General features: G+C 37.5%; 1 protein-coding gene across 12 annotated transcripts in view; it reads left to right on the top strand.

Annotated features, from left to right (window-relative positions):
* Nucleotides 1-12,069, top strand: part of TNRC6B (trinucleotide repeat containing 6B) — a 137,757-nt gene that overhangs the window by 8,077 nt on the left and 117,611 nt on the right. For 8 of the 12 annotated variants that reach the window (XM_027680192.1, XM_027680179.1, XM_027680178.1 and 5 more), the window contains exons 2-3: nucleotides 6,389-6,461; nucleotides 11,337-11,426. In XM_027680192.1, coding sequence (XP_027535993.1) covers nucleotides 11,392-11,426 — 35 coding nt within the window. In that variant the 5' untranslated portion in view covers nucleotides 6,389-6,461; nucleotides 11,337-11,391. Of the gene's footprint in view, nucleotides 1-6,388; nucleotides 6,462-11,336; nucleotides 11,436-12,069 lie in introns of all 12 variants that reach the window. The other 4 variants (XM_027680184.1, XM_027680186.1, XM_027680182.1 and 1 more) reach the window with 1 other exon arrangement.

Raw genomic sequence — 12,069 nt, 5'->3', positions numbered from 1 at the left:
CCTGTACTTAACCAATGCTGGATAATATTGCTTTCACCAGTTTAGGTAACTAGATAAACTGCTGCTGCCTTATGTATGGATAGTCTGTATCAGCTTAACCTGCCCCTGCTTCAGCTGGGTGTGTAAATAAACTAAAAGTAACTTTAGTTTTACAAAGTTTTAGCAAAAAATAACTGGTAATTTTTATTACTGCATTTTCAGATTTAATAAAGGATGAACATTCAAACCTAGGAGCAAATTTCAGGAGTTAGGTTTTTAAATATGGTGGGAGAGCTTGACTGTGAAAATGAGTTGTAGCGGATTTCAAGTAGGTAGCCCAAAGGCAGACTTGTATATGTATTTTTGATGGAAATAATAAAGATAGGTTACTTTTCTTTTAAAGGAAAGAGGAAACTCCTCCACTTTCAGAGGAAATTAGATGAGAAAGTTGAAGAACTCTTTTGTGCCAAACCCCAAAAGACTGAAAATTTAGGGCCCTGACCTCACACATACTTGAGCAGGTGTTAAACTCTTCTTGCAAGTAGTTCCAAATTCAGTGGTTTATCAAAGATTGCAGTGTTGAAGATTGTGTTGGTAATAACTTTCATTGTGTTTTTAAATTTAAAAGAAAATAGCCATAAAAATGAGCGTGTTGCTTCATTTCATTGAAGAAGATTGAAAAACACTGTTGAATATAAACCAGATTTTTGAAAATTTGCTTCCTGTTCCTTTCTTAGGTGCAGAAATAGCTGAAAAGTACAATTCAGACTGATGCTAAGCTATAAATATTGATGAAGCTCTACTTGGCAGCTGGTTATGTTGAAAGTTGGTGTTTGCAATTATAGTTTAGAATTATTTGCTTAACAACTCAGCATTTGTTTTCTTTGAGAATAATACTACTGAGATCTTGGACTTCTCTGCATGTATAATCATGTTAGCGGGAAGTCAAAATCTTTGTATAAAACAACTCCCTCTGTTATTAATTGTTAAAAATGTGATAAGTATGGAACATTACACCCTGAAATTTTCCAAATTAAACTTATAGAAGACTGAAGTTAAAAAAAAAAAAAGAAAAGGCAAATTGCTATTTAAGCTTCCTTCTCCATCACACCTCCTTGGCCTTCCTCCTGGCTCTGTCCTGGCTCAGTCTGGCCATAATCCTCTACCCGAAGCTGCGTTACAGGGTCCAGTGCTGGGATACAGAGCTCTCTGGGCAGCAGGGAATGCCTGTCTGCCTTTATGACTGCTGGAGGACTTAGCACCAGTATTACCTCACTGGTGTGAATTCCTTATCAATACAGCTCTTACTGTAAAAGCAAACAAAGCAAAAGCATGGTTTAACAGAGGATACTTTGATACTCTTTTCATTAAATACAGGAATATTGTAAGAACTGAAGAGTTTGAAAGGCGCAGTATCTTCCAATCCTGTCTTGCCTGTGAATGGTCTTTAGTAGTGCTGTCTTTAACTCTCATAATTGCTGCTGTCATTGAGCAAGCCACCCTTCTCCCTTTCCTGTGCACGTGACTGCTTACTACCTTATCAGTTTTAATTTAGTTACTACTGCTGGTTTTGGTAAACATACTGCTGTATAGGACTTGATGACTGTTACTTGTGGTTCAAAAGGAAACCTTCGATCCCGAGTTGACTTTTGTGGTATGAATAATCTGATGGGATGATTCTGTTGGGATTATCAGCAGTACAGGAGTTATTTATAGCTTTCAGGTTTAAAGTTGAGCTGTTGAGAAGTAGGCTTCTCTCTCATCACAACATTTTGCTTAAGATGGAGAAAAATGCTTCAACTCTCTGGTCTAGTATAACATCCACTCTCGTTCTCTTCATCTGTCCTCTAGAAAACTCTGGGTTTCTGTATTCTGAAAACTTTCTGTCATTTTGCATGTGTCCTGAAATAAAGGCTTGCTGCCTTTGCACTGATGTTGCTGCAGCAGTGCTGAATCATTAGGAGTGCTAGTATACATGGATTGCTGGCATTTTGAGTATGTTGATTGCCTCCCATTTTTTGCCACTGGGGCACCATCAAATAACGTGATAGTTGTAATACTTATGGTAATGCCTCCTTTTGTACCATTGGGATTCCAAGCATTGTTACCGTTATCAAGTAGAAGTAGCACTAGCAGTGTAAAGTAGCCCTTTTTTGTGCCTGAAAACCGATATAATGCAAGACCTGATAGAATCGGAGATAAACAATTGCAAAGAGCGGGGATGGGGGGTTTCTATAGTGATAGTATGTTTCCAACTTCGTCGAAAAAAATCTCTTGGCTGGGTAGAACTTTGATATGGAGTGGCAAAACCAGCCAATTCTCAACGCACTATGTTTTAATTCCTTAGTGCTCCAGTCCTGATCACCATAACTCTTACTGTGGTGCTGACTGTCAAGAAGGCACTGTCAGTCAGTTAAGATATAGGGTACTCCCAACAACCTCTGTTTGATGGTTTCCATAAACGTTGTGCTAGAGCGTTAAAGACCTTGAAGATAAAAAAAAACAACCCAGAAATAATTTTGAGGACGTTTTGTTCATATAAATGTTGTATGTACACACATTATGTGTATATGTATGTAAAGTGTGTGTGCATATATGCTTCAGTCACAATGAAAAGTCCCACAGAGTGGGACAAAGCATAAAGGACTTTGGAAAACTTAACCAGTTGGCAGCCTTGGGCTGATTATAGTTGGGATATAACCTTGATCACAGTCGAGAAGTAATGTGTAGTCTATGTAGTGTACAATAGTCTGCTGCTGCAAAGTAGAGACAAATACCTTTTATTTTCACTGTAAACTTTAACAGTTCCTGTAGTATGGGCAGGAGAGAAGTGGATTTTTGTGCTGCTTTGTGCAGTAGAAAGTGGCAAAAAGGTGTAAGCAAAACATTTTTTAAAACAGACTTTTCAATTTGCTTTTCCCTTAGTGGGAAGAGGAACATTTAGCACCTTAAATGTTGTTTATGTAAATGTTTTGGAACATTGGGAAGGTGGCAATGCAATATTCTGTCTCCAGTTTATGTTTCAAAACTGTCTTTGGACTCAAAGGCTAGAAACAGGATTTTGTAAATAAGAAGTCTGATTTTTGGACCATTTGAGGAGCATCCTTTTGCGTGTTTCTCATCTCCTCCTTAACACTGAGTCAAAAATGGAAACATTCTTTAATGATAAAAAACCCCAAACTCACTAATGATTGTATTTTCTTGAGCAGATGATGTTCTCTAATTGTCCATTTAGAAAAAAAACCTGACATCTTCAGGAGTGTTCTATTTTATAAAAGTGGTTTGCTAATTTATATTTGAGCTGTTGGTATAAAAAGACTTTGGTGCTGTGAAGTGGGACTTGTGTTTTGTCTTTAATTTTGGTATAGTCCTTCTATTCTCATGTTGCCTTAGAAGAGCAGTACAGACTAATGTATATGATATGTATTCCAAGTTACAGTTATTTATCTTGCTAAAACTGACTGTGTTATATCTACGTTAACACTGAACCATTTTACATGTATTACCAAAAACATCACTGCAGAGAAAAAATACTGAACAAAATATGAATCTGTGCAGCCAACACTGAATTAAAACATAATGGACGCTTTTTCCCATGTCATGTTTTGCTGTAGAACACCACAGTCGTTTTGTGGAGTATGTGACCACCATTCCTCAATGCCATTCTCTGCTTTTTTTTTTTTTGTAAGAGATTGAAGATTTCTGCACTTTCCCATTCCTCTCAGCTGCTTTGTTTAGAATGATATCTTTAGTTCATTTTTCCTTGAAGTACTAATCCTTCTTGGATTTCCTTCCACTTAAGTAATGGAAAGAGATTGTTCTAAACCATGTGAAATAAAGAGGTTATAAATCCTCTCTGAAGCACCAGTAGCCTATCTCCTTCTACCAAATTATTTCTAATTGATTACAAGTTATGTTTCCCTCTTCAAAAGTCTTGAAAAGTGAAGTAAAGCAGAAAAGAACTACCATAGTGAGACCTGGGTTGTCTTGAATAATTTTTATAATAAATCATGGCAGTTACACTGCCAGTGTGCTGTACATGGAAAAACACAAAATATTTCTGTATTTTTTTGAATTTGTGAGTGACTTTAGGCCAACTTCCCAATATCCTTATTGGATACGTGATGGTTTTGTGTAGTTCTGTCAGCAGCTGGTTTGTTTTTAGACAGCTTGAGGCCTTTTGAGCAGAGTGTGCTCTTGGTTGCTTTATCAGAATCATCCCACGGATAAGTCAGAAATAAGTTTAATTTTAAAATTTGCTTCTGTAAAGCATTTACCCACTTAATAAAGGGACAGTTAAACCACAGTGGGAGCAAAAACTTCTTTTTATCACCTAATGTACTGTTTCTAATCAAAACTTATTCAAATGGAAATCATTCCCAGAAAGCTCTTAGTTAATGCTAGAAGATCAGAAGAAGAATACTCAGTTTATGACAGCTTGTTCCAAAGACAGGAACAGTTTGTCAATGCTGTACATTAAGCATGAGTGGTAGCCAAGAAGATGATGCATTGAATTTAGAAAAATGCCACCTGTTTGTTACCTTCACAACAAACCCTTTTCTTATAGTGCCTGAATAATGGCAACTGGAATAATTTAGGGTTTAGTGATGTTAACTTGGATGTATAGTGGTAAGCCAGTAGTTCTGGACCTCTTTTCATTCCTGGAAGTTGGTTACGTTTTGCAAAACCAAAATTGAAGTATGTAATGATAGCTGTGGTTAAGACAGACTATGAATGATTTGAAATGGGCTTGAGTGTTAGCCAGTGCAGTGCTGCTGCTATGTTATTATTTCAAAATAGGATTAAATACCTGACTTTTGGTAGGTAATGAGATTCATTTTTACACACAATATTCAATATTCAGGAATTATTGTAGGATTACATAATCACTTTCCTTGAATACACTTGTGTGTGTTCTCTCAGTTCTTATACAAGAAACCAGTTTTACCCCTTGTTTTTTCCCAGTTGTGAATAGAAATTATGTTTTTAGAGCCTCCTAGTGTTCTGTTGTATCTCATAGTCAGTAGGAGATTCTGTCACACATGCTACCAGTGTTTACTGTTTTTCCAGATTTGGATGGGAGGTTGAGGGGAGAATTTTAAGAAAATATTTTCCTGATGGCAACCTGTATTTTTCAGTTCCGTGCACCTGGGATGTCTTGATCTTCCTACAGAGGCAGTGTATGTGAGGTGACCAGAAAGGTGGTATTTGCTGTAGGTAAAGAATTCGGTGAGCAAGTGTGAAATAATGTGCAGCACTGTAAAAAATACTTGATGGGGGAAAAAAGCCAGTTTAGGAGTCCTGCTTCTGTACAGGATATTCTGCTGCTTCATAGATTTCATAACCTGGCTAAGAAAATTGCTGCACTTGATTATATTGGAACCAGAAATACATACAGAGTATTTGAGGTGGTACACTGTCTGTGCATACAGTTCTAGCCTGTCAGGGCAGGGCTTTATATATGTAAGCCAGGAATATGTAGGTACAATGAATTGTTTCTGCTATTGCAAGGTAACAGAGACCAAGTCTCTGTCTCAGACAGATCTCTGTCTGCCTGAGTGCCTGAACTCAAAAGTAATTGTTGTAGTTAGTTGATTAATGCTTGGTTGGGAACTGTCACAGTACTTGGAGGAAGGGGGGGGGTGGTCCCCCACTTTGTTCTCTCAGAGGAATGGTGCATAAATTGTGGGTGGGTGGGTTATTTCTTGTTTGTTTTTCCTTTTCCTCCCCTCTGGCTACCTAATAGAAGTGTATCTGCTTTCCTGGCTAAAATTTTTCCTATGCAGTCCAGGCAAGAAGCAGGTTGATGCATCGTAAAGCCTCGCTTCAAATCCTGAGGATTTGAATTAGGGGGAGATGCATGCATGATATTTAAATTTTGTTCTGACATGGCAGACACTGAGATTCTCCTTGCTGTAACACCATAATAGTCCGGCTCAGCTACAGGTAGTGTCCTGTCTTCAATCCAAATTATTCTCGCTGGATTCTACTCTCTTGTGCCTCTTTGCTAATTAACATCGTTACTGTATTGTTAGGCCTAAATTTGTTGAAGTAACAGGAGAAGAATGATCGGTCTTTTCTTGTCTTATATTTATTAAAAGTTATATAGATACTGGCACATGGCTTTTTTCTGTCAGGAATAGGAACCCATAATCTAACTGTAGCTCTTTCCCCCATTTCCCCAGTACTGCATAAATTACAGGAGGGAGAGGGGACTGTATTGCTTCTTTTGACCTTCGAATTTTTGTTTATCCCACTTGATTTTACTGAGATGAATATGGCTTTTTCTAAATCCTTTGAGAGTAAGATTTGCTGAACTTTGGAGACAATTAACTTTTGTTTTTATGTTTTTTATCTACTAATGCCCACAGTTGGTTGATGTCTTAAATATTTTTTTATCTCCTTTTAGGTTTTCGTTTTTGCACTGAATGTAGCCAGGACGGATCCTTGTGGGCTTTGGCAGCCCTTGGAAACTGTCAAAGGTAAAAATCAACCAAAGTTCAATATTGCGATCTTGCAAGTTAGAGGTGAGAACAGTTGCCTATACTAGTTCTTAACCAACTGTAGGATATATTGCTGTTTTCATATACTTTCTAGTGTATTATTTCCTGTGGGTTTGGGTGTGAAGTTTTTTATTTCACCGTGTGATATGATTTGATTTTTTTCAGCTAAAGTTGATGTGTATGATGTATAATCTTTGAAAATTACTCAATTTACAGTGAGATTTTTAAAGTCCCTGGAATTGGTGATTATTTCCTGTAAGTAATGAAGTTACATTCCAGTTCTTTTTTCTTCTGGATGCTCTTGCTTTCATCTCAACTTGCATTTAAAGTTGAGATTAAAAAAATTCTGTTCTTCTCCATGTTAATGTTGCATTTGTACATTCTCAACAGACTCAATGTAATATAAAGCTTAGCAATTAAATATAATATGGCTTGATCATCTGTTAAAAATGAACACTTTGTTGTCTGTGTACCCAGAGACTGGCGATAGCAATTGTGTATTGATGCAGTTCTGTCAAATAAGCACTGTCTCATTTAAGGCACAGTTGAGTAAAGTACTGCCTTCTTCTAACTGCTCTTTTTTAAAGTTTGCCATGTACACAAGATCATCACCTTGGAAGAGCACTTGTGTGCCTGTTTGTGTCTGTTTTGCTTTGCGCTCTTGTTTGGGACCTACCTTCAATTTCTGCTCCGTGTCTGTAATGGTGATAGTTTGCGCAGCCTTACTGTCCATCAGGGGTTTTCCAGTGGACCATATCCAACTTAGACTTGAGAATTCACAGGAATAACAATTGATTTCACATTAATAAGTGCTTCTCTTGCAGCTGGACTCCTAAGAAGCTTGAAACAGTTTTTTCTTCTTTATCAAATGAAGAACAGTTTTTCTCTTTAGTCCATATTTGATTGCTGCTGGCGATCTGTAAAAGAAGTGTTGTTGCATGTGAGGCCCTTGTATTAGATAAGGTGCTTAATGCCAGCAATGCCTGTTTGATGAAAACAAATTTGAAGAAATGTGAATTCCAGCTCTCTCTTGCTAATGAGGACCTTGTGTTTTTCAATGATGGACCTTTCTATGTGTGGGGAAAATTAGGCCTAGAGGAAGTACTTTGTTCACTGGTATTGATTTCAGTGGTAAGGATTTATAAGTGTATGGAAATTTGGCTCAGGATTTACTTGACAGAATGTGTTAGAATGCAGTAGTGAAGAGATAGGTGGTCTGCACTGTTCAGCTTACACTGAGTTTGTGGCTGGTACCACCCAACAAAATGTGTACATCCTTACTGCAGAAAGAGACAGAACATAAATAGCACTAAATATTAAACTGGATTGTCCCAAAACCGTATTGTTATAACAGGACAGTAGTGTAGTAGGCATTAAAGTTCATAAGAAATCCAGCTAGTTCATATTAAGGTATCTTTTAACTTTTGAGAGTAGATTCTTATCGCTGTATTATAGTTTAAATAAAAGTTGTTCCTAAGTTTAGACATGCATTTGCTACATTGTATGCGGACATATCTGTGTGTTGCTGTTTGTCAGACCTTCCTGGGCCTTCTCACTCAAGTTGAAGTTGGTTAATTTTTCTGAAAGATATCAAGTGAATAAAAAGATTGGGGGTTTTCAGTAACATCTGAAGTAGTTTTGATGGCTATAAGCAAAAGTGGAAGAAGAGAATCATCTTACTTTTGACCTTTTCCGGTAGTGACTTTGTTGTTAAGTGTTGAATCTGAAAATCTAAATGAGCATCTGTAAACTTTATTTTTATCACCTGGGAACCTGGCATAACACATAAGCATTGAAAATGAGTGAATAAATACCTTTACGCTTTTGACATTTTCCCAATTCTGTAGGACACTAGTTCTTATTTACTGTCTATCCTCCATGTATAAAATAAATTACCCTATGTGTGACCTTCAGCCCTCTGGTCAGAAGCTAGTGAACTGAAGAGGTGGTGTCAACAACTGGAATAATGATGTTATTTCTTCACATGCTGTCAGTAAGCAGTTGGTCTGTTGGCTGAGAAATCACCCTGGGGGTTGTAAATGACTACTCTAAAAGTCTGCTATGGAGATAAGTTTCCCATTGATTCAGGAATCTCAAAATGTTTGCTCTTGGCAATAAATAAACTTGCGATGCAGCACTCTTGTGCCAATGGCTGAGGGAATTTGTGATTCATATATGCAAAAAGAATGTAAAAATTATAGTATTGAATTGGGCTCATAGTTTATTGCCTGATGTTTTGTCCCCTGAAAGAACCCAGAAGCAAATGCAATAATAAAACAAACCAAAACCCCAAACCCAATAAAATGATAGTGTTCAGCAAACCTTCCTCTTGCAACACCTCTTGTAGTCTGTGGCTTAGGGTTTTCCTGCACCAGCCACAAGATTTTTTTCATGGACTTTTTTTTCCCCTTGCCAAGTTTTCTGGTAAATTACTAAACCTATTAAAGTTTCTACCTTCTTGCCATCCTGTGTGAGTTCACTCTGAGCATTGTATGAAATAATATGGTATGTATTTTAAACATTAAAGCTGATAAAACATTAATTATGGGAACAAATGAAGAGTGAATAAACTCTTTTTCTTCTCTGTTGCATTTCCTTTTTTATAATTTTTATTTTTCTATTTCATTCTCTTATCTCTGAGCTGTGGATAGTTCCAGTCTATTTAATCTGACCTCAGTGGAAGAGCTTGCTTAATTTTGTTGTTGTTTTTTTTTTTTTAATTTCCTAGTTCTACTGCCTTTTTTTTTTCCTCCTTTAAGATGTAGTTTTTTGTCTTTTCCCAGGAGTAGTATATAAAAACTAGTGTCAAATACTGCCAGTTCCTCTGGTAGTGAGTGATATCTCAGAAGATAAACATGGCGGTTTTTCAGAGATTTGTGTTTGAGTTCTTCCAGCACTCTGAATGAAAACTCACTTCTCCTTGCAGTGCTCTTGGCCAGACCTGAGTGGTCTTGTTTTATTTATAAGCTTTTTTTAATGCTTCTATAGGTCAAGCTCAGTCTTGCTCGTATCTCTGATTTTTGAGGCCAGTTCAGTGCCATAGCAATCCTTCTGGCCAAAGCTGTTTTGGCCATTAGACATCAAACTATCTGTCTGACATTCTGTGGAGCTTCCCAATTACTTGACTCTGATACTGCAAAATCATGCTCCAAAACTCCCAGCTCTAGAAGTTCTGGAGTGGGGTTTCAGAAACCTGTTGTGGTGAAGAAGTACCATGGACAGAGACTGCCTGGCCCAGCCTCCTGCACTGCGGGCACAGAACAGAAAGAAAGACTTGTTAGAGGCAGGAGGATCTTGGTGTAGAGATCATGTTTAGCACTTGATACTTCTGATTTTTGATTATATGCTGCAGACAGAATATTTAGTGAGGATTTGGGTGAGAGTTTTTATCCTCATTCCTCCTTTCCCAGAAATTACTACACTGTAAGTCTTTATAGCTCACATGCTTTGCATGAGAATGTATGATATTACTGAACATAACAGTTAGTTGTTTATAAGATTTAATGAGTTACATGTAACATTTTGTAGTTTCGGGCCCTTTATGTTTGTAGAATATGTTCTTTGCTCCTTGAGTCAACGGCCGTGACAGATGTTGTCCAGCTGTGTGGAACATACAGAAGAGGTTGGCAGTGCAAACAGCCTTACCCTATGAACAGGCTTTAACACTGAAATGAAGGAGGTGCATCTAGATGATGCACAAGCTTTCTCTTTTTGACTTCATTGCTGTTTGCACTCCCAAAGCTGTCAGTTTCCAGGCTTAGAATTGCTGCTGTGAAGGTGACAGTCAGCAACTCTGTAGCTGAGGTGCAGAAATGAAGAGACTTGAAATGGATTTTAAATGCTGGTGCAGTTGAAGAGTTACATCATCTTGAGAGGGACAGCTGTTAAAGGCCAACAGCTCAGTGTGAGCCCTTATGTTCAACATACCTGGGAATGTTACAGATCTGCTCATGGCTTACATTTGCATTTTGTGAGTGAGAGATTCCAGCTGAATTTATGCTGGTGCGTTTGATCTCCTAAGTTGACTAATTTGATCCATTACTTCTGAAAGATGGCTTATCCTCTGGAGTAAAGACATTCTAATCTTAGTAACCCAAATCTCCCTAACTATATTGCATTCTTCCATAAGTAATTTTGCAATTCAAAGAATGGAGTTTGGTGTGTAGATTTTGTTCAGTTGGAACTGCATTGACACTGTCAAACAAATTTAAAAATAAGTTACCAGGTAGTGTTGAATGTTGGAAACACGTGGGAGCTGTTGACCTGGGTTAGATTGGAAATGTTGACCTGAAGGTGAACGACTTTATCAGTTCCCTGAATCATGTAGATTCTAGAATGTATTTATTTTTAAAATGAAGTCAGGGAAAAATTCCCTAAAGTAAGACTTCAGAAGTTTTGTGGGATCACTGGAAGTCTAACAATTTTTCAAACTAATAACCTTTAGATTGTCTGTAAACTGAATATGTGAAGCTTATATTTGCACAAAAGCAATCTCCTACTGAGTGCTAGGATTGCTCAGCTCTAGTCTGTGTGATCTTTCCTTAGTGACTGTAGCCTGAATGAGTAAAAACAGTGACTATGTTAAATACTCAGCAATGACACTTTAAAATTAAAGTATATTCCTGTTTGCTGTTTTGGGTTTTTTTCTTTTAGTTAAGTAGTTATGTCTTATCCTGAATAACAGTTGTCTTACTTCTTTGTGTAAAACATATAATTTCAGTGAATATGTGCAGAATGGCAACATTAAAGGTCATAGCCTAGAATGCTATTTATGTGCGCTGCAATCTCACATAATACTGTTAAAGGCAGAAAAATCATTGCTTTTAAAATATATTTTTCTTTTTTACCTTTTAGGCAGTATTTTGCATTTCTGCAGAGCTTTGCACAGATCCTGTTCCCATGCAAACTGATGAGGGAGAAATACTGGAGGAAGGCAGTCCCAAGGTTAGTGAGGTAAATGCCGCCGTGTTTTGGAGGAACAGGAGCTTGCTTGCCTGAAATGGGGGATACAGGGGAGTGAACATCGATTGGTGGTGGTATTTTTAATAAATACCTGCATGCATATATTTATTATGTATTACCATGGAGATACTTAAAAAATAAACTTTTAAAAAGCCTTTTGAAAGACAGGTTTTTTTGCCATCCACTAAGGATTGGAACCTGCGGTTTTGGGCACTCCCAAGAAGGAAAGAGGAAACAATTGTACAAAAATACTAACCTTGATTGCATTTAATTTGTTAGAACTGGAAGGGCTTGTCAAGCTTTCTATCCTACCCACCCACCCTCTCAACTAACTTAAAGAATTAGACATGTGGGCCCTTAGGTGCGGGCGTCAGTGTTTGACTGACCTACATTGAAGGTGTTCTGCTTCTTGTTTCCTTGTACTTGCCGGCATGTGCTTTGCTGTGAGACAGGATTGTACATTGCTTTTAAAGGTACCTCTGGATTCTCAGCATATCTTGTTGGGACAAGAGGGTATAAAGTGTGCTGTTGAATATAGTGTTGGTTGTGTACTGCTCTTTGCTTACTTCCTGAAGAAGCAGATGTTGAGACACAAATTACTTTGGTTTGCATAATGACATAGCCA

This window comes from Neopelma chrysocephalum, unplaced genomic scaffold, assembly GCF_003984885.1.
Source record: "Neopelma chrysocephalum unplaced genomic scaffold, ASM398488v2 Primary Assembly neopelma1_59, whole genome shotgun sequence".
NCBI lineage: Eukaryota > Metazoa > Chordata > Aves > Passeriformes > Pipridae > Neopelma > Neopelma chrysocephalum.
This window is presented reverse-complemented; position numbering and strand designations above follow the sequence as displayed.